The sequence below is a fragment of the Lepidochelys kempii genome, chromosome 17 (genome assembly GCF_965140265.1).
Source record: "Lepidochelys kempii isolate rLepKem1 chromosome 17, rLepKem1.hap2, whole genome shotgun sequence".
NCBI lineage: Eukaryota > Metazoa > Chordata > Testudines > Cheloniidae > Lepidochelys > Lepidochelys kempii.
Genome location: NC_133272.1, coordinates 21,731,377 through 21,746,748, shown reverse-complemented (window position 1 = coordinate 21,746,748; position 15,372 = coordinate 21,731,377). Strand labels below are relative to the sequence as shown.

The following is a 15,372-nucleotide window of genomic DNA, read 5'->3' as shown; positions in this document are numbered from 1 at the left end:
TTCCAGGTGGGGTGTCTCAACTCCGGCTCCAGCAGCAGGCAGATCTGGCAGGTTGGGGTGGCCGACCTCTGTATTTTAAAGCCCTCAGCAGGGATTCCCATGATGGTGCTGGAATGTCCACGGAGGTGGGGAATAGCTTGAGATGAATACTTATTCTATTCGTTCATTATCATCTATTAATACCTGTCTCCCCTTTTCCATCCCACGCTCCTGTGGCCAGGGGAGACAGAACAGCAGTGTCACTGGAAAGTCTCTTGCTGATTTACAGATAAGGAGCCAGCCCTACGCATGCTCACGGGGGAGGATAGAGAGGGGCAGGCAGAGGGTTCTAGGTTTAAATTTAGTCATTTGCAAACCACACAGGATGAGACTCGATTCCCTGCCCGTGTGTTTGCTGAAGGCCTGTGACACCGGCCAGCATGCCTTAGAAATGATGCATAATTCAGCCCATTTTGTTTAGATGGCAGGGGCGCGAAGATATATTGCAGGACAGCTGTCTACGTACGGCCATAGAAACCTGAGCACCTCACGGTCACGAACCAATTTCATCTTCAGCCCCCTGGGAGGCAGGGAAGTCTCAGCCCCATAGTACACTGGGGCAGGGGTAGATTAAGTGACTTGCCAAGGATTACTGTAGCAGAGCCTGAAACTGAGCCCAGGTCTCCTCAGTCCACACCCTGTTGTAGCCCACCGAGAGAGGGGATTGAACCAGGAACCTGTTCCACTACACTCATAGGTCTCTGTGACTCACTCTCCTGGCCTGAAACCCCACAGTGGTGGAAGGACCAGCTTCATTTCCCTGTTATGCAGCCAGGATGCCGGAGGAGGAGAAAGCCGCACCCCCTTGGGAGGGTTATACAGTCACAATATTTTTGGGGTGCAGGTTAAGTATGGATGTCCAGGAGCAAAATCCTGCTGTCGTTGCATGGTGTAAATGCAGTGAAGTGCCATGGATTCCAATGGAGAGACTTCAGATTTACACCCATGTGTCAGCAAGCAGAATCCGGCCACTAAATACCTAGCTGCACACACAGATCCGCTAGGTAGCCATCAAAATGGCCTCCAGTGAATGAGATTCCTGGGTACACCAGACAGACAAGCATGACACGTGCATCGTGAGGCAGTGGGCACCACTTTAAGCATTTGGAAATCAGACAGGCCGTTAACCGGTTTGGCTGAATTTTCCCATGCCGGTTGTCTGCCTCAGGCTGAATTTGATTGGCAAGTCTCCATCGTTTTCAGTAACAAGGTTTGAGCAAACGGAGTGTCTTGCCCAGCTGATGAAATTCTAACAACTGCCAGTGATTTCTCAAGAGGGTTGTAACTGAGCTAACCGGGGCAGATTTTCACAAAAGGCACCTCTCTCTGTCCCCAGGGCACCCCCCAGCCGAACGCCATCCCCCGCTCTGAGCCCCATCGCTTCGCCAGGGACCAGTGACTGACAAATGGTTGTGTTTTCCTAACCTTCTTGTCAGAACTGGCTGGAATTGTTTTAAATGAAACTCTCCAGAAACAATCAGCCTGAGGCAGACCCTGGCCTGGGAAATTTAAGCAAATGAAAACATGGCCTTCGAATGAAAAGTGGCGGGCAACCTTAACGCTAGGCAGCATTTCCAGCTCTGCCTAGATCAGTCAGATCCAGGGTTCTGGCCCAGCCTGGGTTGGCTCTAGGGGCCACATTCCCCCAGCTCAGGGCTCTTTAGCCTGGCTGTGGGGACACCGCATGTGTTTGCCTTTCCGTCGGAGGCAGGTCGGTCCCTGTCGGGGAATCTGGCTCCCAGGGAAACGCTGGGGCAGGGTGATACTGGTGCTGAGCCCTGCCCGGAGTCTGGTGGAGACTAGGAGGTGCCGAGGCACTGAGCACTGTCCCGGGATAACAGGCTTCTGCGCAGATAGAAAAGCTGAGCCCCTGCCTCACCCCTCCCTAGCCCTGGGCCCGGTGTGGCTGTCTCCCTTTCCAGCACCGCAGCAGGGCTCGGCTCAGATCTCCTGGCACCATGGACAGGGGTTCTCAGTGCAGTGATGCTGGGCTGGGAACGGGAGGGGGACGGGCTGCAGCCTCCTCCTTGGACATAATCTGCCTGCACCCAGAGGAGGGAACCCCACCAGCATCTGCCAGCAAGGACTGCCCTCTCCCAGGGCACGCGGGCATCCACAGGGCACATCCACCAAGCAGCAAGACCCACTGCAGTGAGTCTCAGAGCCCGGGTCAGCTGAGTCGGGCTCACGCTGCAGGGCTAAACATAGCCGTGCAGGGCGCAGGCTGGAGCCCAGGCTCTGAGACCCAGCAAGGGGGGAGCACGGTGAGTGTGTTTGTAGGGGAGTGTAGCGAGAGTACAGAGGGTGTGTATACAGTACCGTGTGTGTGTGTATAGCACACTGTGTGTAGGGGTGTGTGTACAGCACAATGCGTGTGTGTGTGTGGAGTGGGTGTGCATGTGTACAGCACAGTGTGTGTGTTTGTAGGTGGGTGTGTTCAGCACCAGTGTGTGTGTTTGTGGGTGTAGACTGTGTGTGTGTGTGTGTAAAGTTCAGTGTGTGTGTTTGTGGGTGTGAGTACAGCACAGAGTGTGTGGTTGTAGGTGTGTGTGTTCAGCACAGTGTGTGTGTTTGTGGGTGTGGGTGTAGAGTATGTGTGTGTGTGTGTAAAGTTCAGTGTGTGTGTTTGTGGGTGTAGCTGTGAGTACAGCACAGAGTGTGTGGTTGTAGGTGTGTGAGTACAGCACAGAGTGTGTGGTTGTGGGTGTGGGTGTGTGTGTAAAGTTCAGTGTGTGTGTTTGTGGGTGTAGCTGTGAGTACAGCACAGAGTGTGTGGTTGTAGGTGTGTGTGTACAGCACAGTGGGTGTGTTTGTGGGTGTGTGTAGAGTGTGTGCGTTCAGCACGGTGTGTATATTTATAGGTGTGGGTGTTCAACACAGTGTGTGTACAGCACAGAGTGTGTGGTTGTAGATGTGTGTACAGCACAGTGGGTGTGTTTGTGGGTGTGTGTATGTGGTGTTTAGATGCTGCTTGTAATTATTAGAGCTGGGAGCTCTGGCTGTTGGGAGTCTGAAAGGACAGGAAACAGGAAGGAGGGGGAGAAGTTGAGGAGGGGAGTGAGAGCTACCGAGGGTGCAGCAGCTTGGTAAAGAAGTTTCCACTTTAAGAGTAAAGGCCTGTTGAAGTTTGTTAGTACCTTGCCTGGTTGTAACAACAGTGTAGCGTGTGTGTGTTCAGCACAGTGTGTGTGTTTGTGGGTGTGTATCCCACACTCGCACACAGAGCAGTACCTTACACACTGTGCAGGCCCACTGGTTTCAGTGGATACGCCTGGCGGAAGGGACAGCTCAGGGAGGGTGGAAGACCCTCTGCTCTCAGAGCGAGACAAAGCCTGGGGTGAAGAGGCCAGTGGAGGAGAACATTGGCTGTTATGATCATTTGTAGCCCAGTGACACCTAGAGACCCCCCCGGAGCAGCACCCCATGGCACACCGAGACCCTGGATAGGTGTTTAGCTCTTGATAGTATGCGATCACTGTCCCAGCCCTGGTCAAGCGCCCCCTTCTGGACACTCACCAGGCGGCTGTGTTTGCGTCCCAACACTGGACGCGGGTGCTTTGGGCATGTTGAGTTTGAGCACAGGCCAGAACCTGCCTCTGGCTTTGGGTCTCGAGACACGTTCCCAGGGTGCCGATCCTCCATCTAGCACCCTCTTCTGAGCGCTGGGACTTTGCAGCCCAGCTGCTCAGGCCCTGAGACTCATGCCAGCTCCCCCAGCAGCCTCGACAAATCCCTCCCAGAGTTCCATCCCGCAGGCACTCTGGAGTACAGTTAACCCCTGCAGGGACACCCCACAGTTGAAGCAGGCAGAGACCTTGCATGGGGTTTCTAACACAATCACACTTTACTTTAGACAGCCCAAGACATGTACAGATCTAGGCAAAATACAAAACACCAGTGTTTGGATCCCCACCTCCCATTCCTCATCACTCAGAGCATTCTTCTGGATTTGAATCCGTGTCCTCTTGGGGGTCCCGGTCCATCCTGGGACTCCACTTCTCCAGGTCAGGCTTCTCTCCCGAACCTCACTGACCTCTCCAGTCAGCTTCCTCTAGCCTCCTCTCAAAGTCAAACAGTTCCCTCTCCCTCCAAAAGCCTGTCGCTTTGTTCCTCTCCCAGTCCCATCATGGGCCCCTCTGAGATTTTACATACTAGTTCCCCCTTCTGGGGACCAACCCCCATCCCTGCAGACAAACTTGGGCCAGCTGGTTCCCCTAGGCTTCAGCCGTGCCACCACACTTCCATTTAACAGGGAGCTATCAGTGCAAATGACTCTCCATTGTCCCTGGTCTGGGAGGGAGGTGACAGATGGCTGGCTCCATAGCCACTGGCCCATTCAGTGCCACAGCGATTTCACAAAACCCACCGGACTCATCAGATCCCCCAAAGTAGCACAAACACTTAATTGACTTCATAGTTTATATATTTGTATATTTCGATACATAGAAGAGGAAGCCAACAACAGTATTCCCAGGCCTTTCCGGAATCAAATGCCCACGTACGCACCCCTATGCTCACACGCAGGTACCCATTAAACTCGAAGTATTGTGTTTGACATTTCTTAGCCCAGAAGGATAATCCAAAGTCAGGGGACGTGGGAGCTGCACAGGAAGCGTTGTTTAGCTAACAGCGTCTGGCCGGGTGTCTCCCTCATTGGCTTGGCGGGGACTTGTTTGTCTGAGTCTGCACAGGATGGGGAAACACAGCTGCTCCCCGTTCCTTCTACTCGGCTGGATGCCATCACCTGCTGTCTACATCACTGCTCAGGGCTGGGCAGGGTCACCTATGGCGCTTTGCAGACTAGGTGGGACACAGCTCTGGAGAAGAGCCTCAAAGGGGGCGGCTCGTCCCCGGGGAGAAGGACAAGTATGCCAGGACATGGCTCTGGAGAAGAGCCTCAAAGGGGGTGGCTCGTCCCCGGGGGGAAGGACAAGCATGCCGGGACATGGCTCTGTGGGGAGCTCATGGGAGTTTCTGTTCTCCTGGCTCTGCAGCAGGAGAGGAACTGCCTGTGCCCCTTGTGCCAGCCATAACAGACACAGGTCTTTGGGGTCCTGAACTCCTGCCTGCGGGGATGGGCCCTTCCTGTGCTGGTGGCTACTGAGGAAACTGGGAGGTTGTCCCAGCTCCCTGGAAGGAACTCTCCTACTGGGCCATGGGGTGGTGGACAGCCTGGTCTAACCAGGCTACACAGGGATCAATCTGGGCCTGCAGGGTAGGGCTGGGAATTTCAAAGATGCTGAGGGATCTGGGCACCCCGTTTTCCATGAGAACAGAACATCTGCTCCCCTAGACAGCTTTGCAAAGTCCCCCAAGGAGGTGACCCCGCTGTGGTACAGACACACACCCCGTGGGGACCTCGTGGGAAAAGGTGCACTCGGGGGGCTGCTAAACCCACTGGATCCCAGCAAAGCTGCCAGCAACATCAGACACCTCTTCCCGTGTCTGGAGCCTCCCCTGAGATGGGCTGTGTCAAAGAGCCGGGAGCAGCTTCCCTGGAGTGCCAGATCCTGCTCCAGGGAAGGACAAAAGAAGCAGGTTTCTGTTAAAGGCTCAAAAGTCAAGCTAGCAAGAGAAGTTTGCAGCTATGTGTGTGGGTTATAGAGCTGGGGGCTGGTCTCCAGGATTCTCCCCTCACAGCTTGTCTAGTTGGGGACAGACAGGGAATGCGGCTGGAAGAACCCCTGGTATTTCTGCACCCACCGCTTGTCAGGGTTGGCACAGATCTCTTTGCCTATTCGAGTCTTGAATCTGCAGGAGGAGGAGAAAGAGCTGGGTTAGCAAGGGGCTGTGTCGAGACTGGTCACTGTTAGAATGACGGTGGCACCAATTTTCAGAAGGGCTCCGCAGGTGAGATTTTCAAAGGTGCCTCGGGGCTAAATCAATGGGAGCTGGGGTCCCGCTCCATATGGCTTTGAAACGCTCACCCAGCCCCCACAGCTGGGGCCAGATTGGCCAAAGAGCTCAGCGTGTTGGGTGCACATTGCCTGCTGAGCTCACCCGAAAACCCATCCCCAGCTGTGGTGACCTGGCCCAAGCCTGGGTTTTATACCTGAGCCTGACAGCAATGGGGTGGCTCCTGATTTACACCTCGGGGCATGAGAGCAGGGTCAGGCCCTGGCATAGATGCAGGAATGTCCGGAGTGGGAATCCATTTCCCCATGGCTGTTTGCGGCTGTCTCTGGACTCAGCCGTGTTGAAGGTGTCTCTGGGAGCAGAGTGCCTGGTGCCAAGGGCCTTTAACTGCTCTAAGAGCCACAGCCAGGCTTCTGCGGGGTCCTCATGGGCTGCCTCACAGAAAGCCAGGACCTGGATTCTAAGCACCCCAAATGTCTCCCTCTGCCCCAGAGAAGGCAGCAGGGCTGGGTGTCCATTCAGGGACTGAGAGCTGGCACTGCCATGGGGCTGGGCTAAATCCGAGTGCAGGGCAGAGGTGGCTGGGGGCATCCCAGGGAGCAGCAGGAAAGGCCGGGAACGTTCGGCCACAGGGAGTGCCAGCATTTGCAAAAAGCCCTCGTCTGTGCAGCTTTATCATCTGGCTCCGGGGCTAGCTCAAGGTATCGACCCCTCCCCTGGTGCACCCCACCTTAATCCCCTCCTCTCTCCCCCCAGCCCTCACTGTCACCCTCTCCTCCTCCTTCTGGCCAGCTGGCCTCTCTCAGTCCCCTCCCGCACGTCTCTCATCCCCAGGAGCCCTGTGCGTGGGGATATTCACACCACGGCTGGGTAGGAGCACTCGGGGCTGGTGAGGTACCAGCCAAGGATGTTGCCTTTCTTGATCCTGCTTGTCTGGAACGTGAAGCAGCACTTGTCCGGCACGCCAGGGGCCTTGAAGGGGGCAGAAAGCAGCCCAGATGAGGGTGAAGTTGGTTAGATGGGACCCCATATCCCCTCTCTGGGCCTCCCCAGCCCTGGAGCAGGGGGTGGGGGATGGGCGAGAATCCCCAAGAGTTCCCTCACTGAGGGTCCCTCCTGGGGGCAGCTCCCTGAGGACGGAGGGCCGTGCTGCCACTGGCTGGAGCGACCCCTCTGTAGTTCCTGTCCCGTGCCCTGTGGGCTGGGACCAAAGATCCGAGTCACCATTCACTGACGTAAATCCGGACTAGCCCCAGCAAAGCCAGTGGAGCGGGCTGGGGTCAGCGGGATCCGAATGAGACCCCAGAATAACTTGCACCACTGCTCACGTCGTCCCTGGATTTGGCCTAGAGCATCCGCGCGAGCTGTTCCTGCCTGGCTGGCTAGTTGTGGCCCTAGGCCACGGTAGCTTGGGTCCGATTCTCCCCTCACTCAGCTCGCCCCCAGATAACCCTGCTGAGTTAGCACGTTCCCAGCCATGTAAATCAGCGCCTGTCCTATTGACCCCAGCGGCCAGAAGAAGTTTGCCCTAGTGAGCACTGTGGCGGGCTCTGCTCTGCCTCAGCCACACGCCTGCCAGCTCGGCTCTCCTGGCGGGGTCCTTGCTCTGGGGCAGCTGTCAGCAGCTCCTGCATTTGCAGAGTCCAGGCAGAGTCTGCAGCTCAGGGCAGTTCGTCCCCATCAAATGAGCCTGTTTGAACTGGAGTCCCCAAGAGGGACCCACCTCCCCACTGTGTCACAGAGTCACTCTACGTGTGCAGGGTACAGAGCATGGGACCATCTGGCGAGGGGCAGTCTGGGACCCCTGTGTCCTGCCCCCCATATCCCAGCCATGCCCTGACACCTCTCCCCATCTTGACCCTGCACTGAGATCCCGTGGTGCTCCCAGAACCAGGTCCCGTCTCCCCATGCAGAGGACACCGGTACTCACTCTGAGCCAGGCTCTGGCAGCAGAAGGAAGCCAGCAGGAGAAGCGCGCAGACAAGCCCGGCTGCCTTTGCCATGGTGAGATGGAGGACGGTCCTGCTGGGGCTGGTGAGCAGGATTCAGCTCCAGAGGACCCCTCTGGCTGGATCTGCCTCCCTGGGCAGCTTTTATCGGGGTGGTCTGCTGTGGGCGGATAGGAAGGGATCTGGCTTCAGCTGCATGCGTGGATGGGGAGGAACCAGCCAATATCCATTTCTCAGTCCACAGAGAAATGCGGATTTTCTTTCTTTCCCAAATAATCCCAGTGAGGAAGTGATATGTTCCCTCTGCTTTTAGTGCTGGAGACCCTCCAAACTGTCCCACAGCCAGGAGCTTGCCTTGTTATTGTCAGCTTAAACTGTAACCGCAAACCTTATCCTCTGCCTGAGCTTCGCTGTTCCTAGGGTTTCTCCCTGCAGGCCCCCTCTGCCCCTTCCCCTAGCCTCATGCTATTTTGTGCTCTGGACTTTGAGCTAAGAGGATCCAACTGGTCTGATGGTCAGTGTGAGTCAGGAGAATGGCTCTGCATCTCTATGCAGCGTCCTTGTAGCTTAGGCCCTCTCCAGATCCCCTGGGCGGAAGGGACCTCACAGGATGTCTGCAAAAGGAAGGCACATAGCTTAGGACAGGTGCCTGTGCTCCCCAACTCATTAACCCTTGAGTCACCGTAGCAAAGCACACCTAGAGAAACACAATGATCCCACCTCTATGACTTCTGACGCCTTGTCACATCTAGCTGTAAATGTCACAACCCCCTGAGCCACGTGGGTAGTGTGGAGAACCATGGACCTGTCCATGTAGCAGCGCTTGTTACCACGTGGATGATTGTGACCTCGATCCAGCGGGAGTGTGAGCAAGGGCTAGGCCTGGGCTCAAGGACGGTCAAGAGTGAGGAGAAGCCCCGACCCTGGCAGTAAAGAGTCTCAGGACCCCACGCCCTTGACTTGCACCAGCTGGGCCGGATTCTTGCTGTTCACCTGCAGGAACATCTCAGGTGAAGGCAGATCAGCCTCAGACAGATCCACTCTGGCCCACCTGATTCATAGATTCATAGATATTTAGGCCAGAAGGGACCATTATGATCATCTAGTCTGACCTCCTGCACAATGCAGGCCACAGAATTTCACCCACCACTCCTAAAAAAGACCTCACACCTATATCTGTGCTATTGAAGTCCTCAAATTGTAGTTTGAAGACCTCAAGGAGCAGAGAATCCTCCAGCAAGTGACCCGTGCCCCATGCTACAGAGGAAGGCGAAAAACCTCCAGGGCCTTCCAATCTGCCCTGGAGGAAAATTCCTTCCCGACCCCAAATATGGCGATCAGCTAAACCCTGAGCATATGGGCAAGATTCATCAGCCAGATACTACAGAAAATTCTTTCCCGGGTAACTTGGATCTTACCCCATCTAAAAACCCATCACAGGCCATTGGGCCTATTTACCATGAATATTTAATTACCAAAACCATGTTATCCCATCATACCATCTCCACCATAAACTTATCGAGTTTAATCTTAAAGCAAGATAGATCTTTTGCCCCCACTACTTCCCTCGGAAGGCTATTCCAAAACTTCACTCCTCTGATGGTTAGAAACCTTCGTCTAATTTCTAATCTAAATTTCCTAGTGGCCAGTTTATATCCATTTGTTCTTGTGTCCACATTGGTACTGAGTTTAAATAATTCCTCTCCCTCTCTGGTATTTATCCCTCTGATATATTTATAGAGAGCAATCATATCTCCCCTCAACCTTCTTTTAGTTAGGCTAAACAAGCCAAGCTCCTTGAGTCTCCTTTCATAAGACAAGTTTTCCATTCCTCGGATCATCCTAGTAGCCCTTCTCTGTACCTGTTCCAGTTTGAATTCATCCTTCTTAAACATGGGAGACCAGAACTGCACACAGTATTCCAGGTGAGGTCTCACCAGTGCCTTATATAACGGTACTAAAACCTCCTTATCCCTACTGGAAATACCTTTCCTGATGCATCCCAAGACGACATTAGCTTTTTTCACAGCCATATCACATTGGCAGCTCATAGTCATCCTATGATCAACCAATACTCCAAGGTCCTTTTCCTCCTCCGTTACTTCTAGTTGATGTGTCCCTAGCTTATAACTAAAATTCTTGTTATTAATCCCTAAATGTATGACCTTACACTTCTCACTATTAAATTTCATCCTATTCCTATTACTCCAGTTTACAAGGTCATCCAGATCCTCCTGTAGGGTATCCCTGTCCTTCTCTAAATTAGCAATACCTCCCAGCTTTGTATCACCTGCAAACTTTATTAGCACACTCCCACTTTTTGTGCCCAGGTCAGTAATAAAAAGATTAAATAAGATTGGTCCCAAAACTGATCCTTGAGGAACTCCACTGGTAACCTCCCTCCAACTTGACAGTTCACCTTTCAGTAGGACCCATTGTAGTCTCCCCTTTAACCAATTCCCTATCCACCTTTCAATTTTCCTATTGATGCCCATCTTATCCAATTTAACTAATAATTCCCCATGTGGCACAGTATCAAACGCCTTACTAAAATCTAAGTAAATTAGATCCACTGCGTTTCCTTTATCTAAAAAATCTGTTACTCTCTCAAAGAAGGAGATCAGGTTGGTTTGGCACGATCTACCTTTTGTAAAACCATGTTGTATTTTGTCCCATTTACCATTGACTTCAATGTCCTTAACTACCTTCTCCTTCAAAATTTTTTCCAAGACCTTGCATACTACAGATGTCAAACTAACAGGCCTATAATTACTTGGATCACTTTTTTTCCCTTTCTTAAAAATAGGAACTATGTTAGCAATTCTCCAATCATACGGTACAACCCCTGAGTTTACAGATTCATTAAAAATTCTTGCTAATGGGCTTGCAATTTCTTGTGCCAATTCTTTTAATATTCTTGGATGAAGATTATCTGGGCCCCCCGATTTAGTCCCATTAAGCTGTTTGAGTTTCGCTTCTACCTCAGATATGGTGATGTCTACCTCCATATCCTCATTCCCATTTAACATGCTACCATTATCCCTAAGATCCTCTTTAGTCTTATTAAAGACTGAGGCAAAGTATTTGTTTAGATATTGGGCCATGCCTAGATTATCCTTGACCTCCACTCCATCCTCAGTTTTTAGCGGTCCCACTTCTTCTTTCTTTGTTTTCTTCCTATTTATATGACTATAGAACCTTTTACTATTGGTTTTAATTCCCTTTGCAAGGTCCAACTCTACTTGACTTTTAGCCTGTCTCACTTTATCCCGACATATTCTGACCTCAATAAGGTAGCTTTCCTTACTGATCCCTCCCTTCTTCCACTCCCTATATGCTTTCTGCTTTTTCTTAATTACCTCTCTAAGATGCTTGCTCATCCAGCTTGGTCTACAACTCCTGCCTATGAATTTTTTCCCCTTTCTTGGGATGCAGGCTTCCGATAGCTTCTGCAGCTTTAATTTAAAATAATCCCAGGCCTCCTCTACCTTTAAACCCATAAATTCTTCAGTCCAATCCACTTCCCTAACTAATTTCCTTAATTTTTGAAAGTCAGCCCTTTTGAAATCAAAAACCCTAGTTGCAGATGCGCCTCGGGTGGCACCTGGAGGTTTCTAGCCGCCTCTCAGCAGCACTGGGCCCGGGCTGCTCGTGCCCTCTGAGCCCGCCATGCTGTGTTGTGGTGGCTGTTTGGGCCAGGCGTGGGTTAACCAGGGCACGACTGGGGCACTTGCACAGGGCCCTCATCTCGGGGGGCCCCCAACCACCAGGAAAAAAGACGACTGCACGGTGCTGCGCCACTCCTTGCTCCAGGTTGGCCGGCCGCCCCGGGGCGCAACAAGGGGCAGGTCAGGGGTGGCGTGGGGCCACGGGAGTGCACAGGCGGTGGAGCTGGGTGGCTGGGGTCAGGAGGAGTCGCTTTAGCCCAGGATGGGGCCAAAGCAATAAGCCGGGGGGGGGGGAAGGGCCAGGAAAGTCCCAGGGTGGCACATGAGGGGCCTGGGGATGAGCTGGTGATGGGCTCTGGGGTGAGTGGGGAGCACTTGGGGGCAGTGGGGTGAGGGGTTATGGCCAGTGGGGTTGAGGCGTTGAGGGTGGCCTCGAGTGGGCTTTATGTCAGGGCGGCTGGGGTACATGGGGGCTGGTCAGGACAAGTGGGGTTGGTGGAGGGTTGGTGGGGTATGTGTGGGGTGGGAGGGGCCTTTGGGGGTCTGGGGTGGAGAGAAAGGGGCATTCTGGGGTCATGTGGGAAGGGGTACGTGTAACCTGGGAGGGGCATTCAGGGGTCTGGGTGGGGCATATAGGGGGCAGGGGTGCTTTGCTCTTTACTTTACAGAAGGTGTGTGTGTGTGGGGGGGGGGGGCATTTCCACAGTGCAGAGGGCCCCTGGTTTCAGCATTGTTCCGACAGAAGCCCGGAAGGTCAGGAAAGAGAGCGAACGGAATGGGGAGGACGTGCCCTGTGGGGCAGGAGAAGACGGGACTGGAAAGCTCACACTCCGGGAGTTGATGGCTCAGCCATGGGTCTGGTTCCCATTTCTTGTTTGCTCACTGTCTGGCTAAGAAAGGCGCGGCGGTGATGGTGAATTCTGGGGCCTGGCCATGGTGGCAGCAGCCGTGATGGTGATACTGATTGGTACTAGCTGGCTCCCATAAAACACTCTCCTTTCTCTGCCCAGCCAGGGCCAGGGCCAGCTCCCCCTGGATTCTAAAAATGAAAACTGGCCACTCCAGGCTTGTATTAAACTCCCAAGGTTGCAGCTTTTCTCTGACCTTGGCTTGGTAAACGCTGCCACCACCCAAGTGAAAAACTGCCTCTTGAAAATCCTGGAAAACTCACTTGGAAAGTTTTCCCTGAGGCCCCTTGGCTTTTCCACCCCTCCCTCAGGGAAGCTAAGAAAGAAAACAATCAAAAAGGAAACACAGCTGTTGCCACCAGCTAATTGAAAAACATACGCACAGACCTTCTGAGACACAAAACCAATCAGATTCTTAAAAAAGAATTTTTTATTAAAAAAAAAAGAAGGAAACTCATCTGGAAAATCCGGCTATTGCTAGATTTTATAGAGCAACTGGAAAGGGGTTAAACCAGGAATGGCTCTCCGGGGTCCAGCTTAACGGTACAAAAGGAAACAAAAATACCTGAGCTTAGCACAGAGGAGATCCGCAAACCAAAATAAAGAAATAAACCTGATTGCGTCTATCTAAACAGTCTCTGTCCCAGTGAATCCTTCAAGGTATGGAAGATGATTTTTCATGCCTGGTCCAAACTTTACACAGCATTCCTGCTGCCCCTGTCTCTTCAGCCAAGAAAGAACAACAGAGAGACAAAGGGAAAGCTTTTTTTCCCCATTTTAAAAAGTTCTAGCATCTTTTGGTCAGGTGCCCACTCCCTTTCCTTTACTTGGGGGACTTTTTTTTAACCCTTTCCAGGTAAAGCAAGCAGAGAACAGCCACCAAGAGGGACTCTATAGCTAACTGGCTGGCTGGGTGTCCATAAAAGGGAGCTACTTCCCCCTTCATTTATCACAGAACAGAACTCCATTCCCTTACCAGCTGTAGTGACAACCTCATTCCGTCAGAATGAACCAGCTGGATCATAGAATCATAGAATCATAGAATATCAGGGTTGGAAGGGACCCCAGAAGGTCATCTAGTCCAACCCCCTGCTCAAAGCAGGACCAATTCCCAGTTAAATCATCCCAGCCAGGGCTTTGTCAAGCCTGACCTTAAAAACCTCTAAGGAAGGAGATTCTACCACCTCCCTAGGTAACGCATTCCAGTGTTTCACCACCCTCTGAGTGAAAAAGTTTTTCCTAATATCCAATCTAAACCTCCAATCTGTGCCTGGTCCATTTATGGACATTTTCTCCCGTCATTCTCTCGTCCCCCATTCATTCTCTCGTCCCCCATTTCTCTCGTCCCCCATTCTTAGAACATTTCTGTGACCTCAGCAGGACCCTTGAAAATGCCTGATCAGCTCTTTCAATATAAACATGGTGAATTGCATAATTTCTTTGTCTCAGTTTTGTGGGGGGTTTTGCTAATGATTTTGCAGTTCATGCTTGTGGGGTCTGGATGCGGTGGGGTGGGAGGGTTCTGTATGTCGGGGTGGGGGGAGAGACCCTCTTTGGTTCCATAGTCAACCCAGCGAGGCTCAAACTGACATGATGTGTGCCATATTAGCAAAACTGCAAGGACCAAGCCCTTATTCAAGGTTTAATGCAAGGGACATGCAAAGCTCCTGCCAAGCTAAGAGCATATTCTAGGCACAAGTCTAGCACTCGGGCATCACCTATGAGTGCTGTTGTGGTAACTGGGCCTAGAAATTTACCCTAATTGTGATCTCAACTGCAAAAAGGAAGTAGAAGTTCAGAAAATGGCACAATAACCTGTAATAACAAACGCCGATGGGAAAAGGTAGAACAGGGAGACAGACAGATTGAATTAGTCCAGATAAAAGGCCTCCTGATGTAGCTCAGTGACTGTGTTAAGATGATGCCTGATATACAAGAGAAGTGTGGGAAAAGGAATCAATGAACCAAAATTGGTGTGTCAGACATTAGGCCTAACTGGTGAACAAAATAATGAGGGATGGGCTATTCCACCCATCACTTGCTTTTGGGGTCCTTAATAAAAGAGAATTAAAGAGGAAAATTAGCTAAGGGGTGTTGACTAACATATGCTGGCTAGCATATAAATCTATATCATATTAATAATATCTATTATCCACACCATATATTATATTCATATGCCTTAAGCACCAATAACTTTAAACGTAAATATTATAACAGTGATATAGCGTAAACTGGCCTAGCCCATAATCCTATTCACTTATGCCAAGTATCCCAGAACACCCTGCATTTGCTGAAGCAAGCATTTGGCACAGGCAGATAGGAAATTGTCAAAATCAGGATACAGAAGAGCCCTCAAGGATGAACAAAGATAATGCAGGAATGGAACCAGTTTGGGACCTGGGACAAACTGATAGGTTGGATTTGAGTGATGTGTAAAGTCATGTGTAATGTGCGAGATCATATAAATAATCCCAGCTGAAATGTGTAACTTGGGGAGCACAACTTCTGCGTAAAGTTAATGTAACATCACTGCATGGGCAGCTCTTCGGAGATTGGCATCATATAGAACCTTCTTCCTGTGCCATACTCATAAACCTGATTGACTCTGGCTATATTCTATAATGAACCAAAGTGTGTTCAAACAACAGACTCTGTAATATATCAACAGGGAAAATGAACACAACAATTGCTGATGGAAAGAAGGGGAAGGAGCATGATTCACCATCAGGACTGCCACCCCTGCCATCTCCTGGGACCCCGGGTTTTACGGTAACTCTATTGGGCCCTGGTTGCCCTGACACTGACAGATGTCTTGACCAGACTGCGCCAGAAAGAGAGATGCAGAGGACATCCCCACCTCCACCAGCTTTGGCTGTATCCTGAACACCCACTGGGACATGAGGCTTTGTTACGTACCACCCCTTTCAGGGGTCCTTTTTCTTCCCCATCTTT

At 51.7% G+C, this 15,372-nt stretch overlaps 1 protein-coding gene across 1 annotated transcript; it reads right to left on the bottom strand.

The window, feature by feature from the left end:
• Positions 1-5,684: 5,684 nt before the first annotated feature.
• LOC140899853 (C-C motif chemokine 13-like) lies at positions 5,685-7,898 on the bottom strand. Its single transcript, XM_073316021.1, has 3 exons — positions 7,755-7,898; positions 6,755-6,867; positions 5,685-5,790 (listed from the first exon to the last, which is right to left on the bottom strand). Exons 1-3 carry the CDS (start codon positions 7,896-7,898, stop codon positions 5,685-5,687), a joined length of 363 nt encoding a protein of 120 aa, XP_073172122.1.
• Positions 7,899-15,372: the final 7,474 nt, after the last annotated feature.

Excerpts from the sequence above, each read along its gene's own strand:
- LOC140899853 (XM_073316021.1), bottom strand. The coding sequence starts at position 7,898 with ATGGCAAAGGCAGCCGGGCTTGTCTGCGCGCTTCTCCTGCTGGCTTCC. Across the intron at positions 6,868-7,754 it reads CCACGGGATCTCAGTGCAGG|GCCCCTGGCGTGCCGGACAA; the intron begins GTCAAGATGGGG and ends GCCCCCTTCAAG. Across the intron at positions 5,791-6,754 it reads TGCTCCTACCCAGCCGTGGT|ATTCAAGACTCGAATAGGCA; the intron begins GTGAATATCCCC and ends CTCCTCCTGCAG.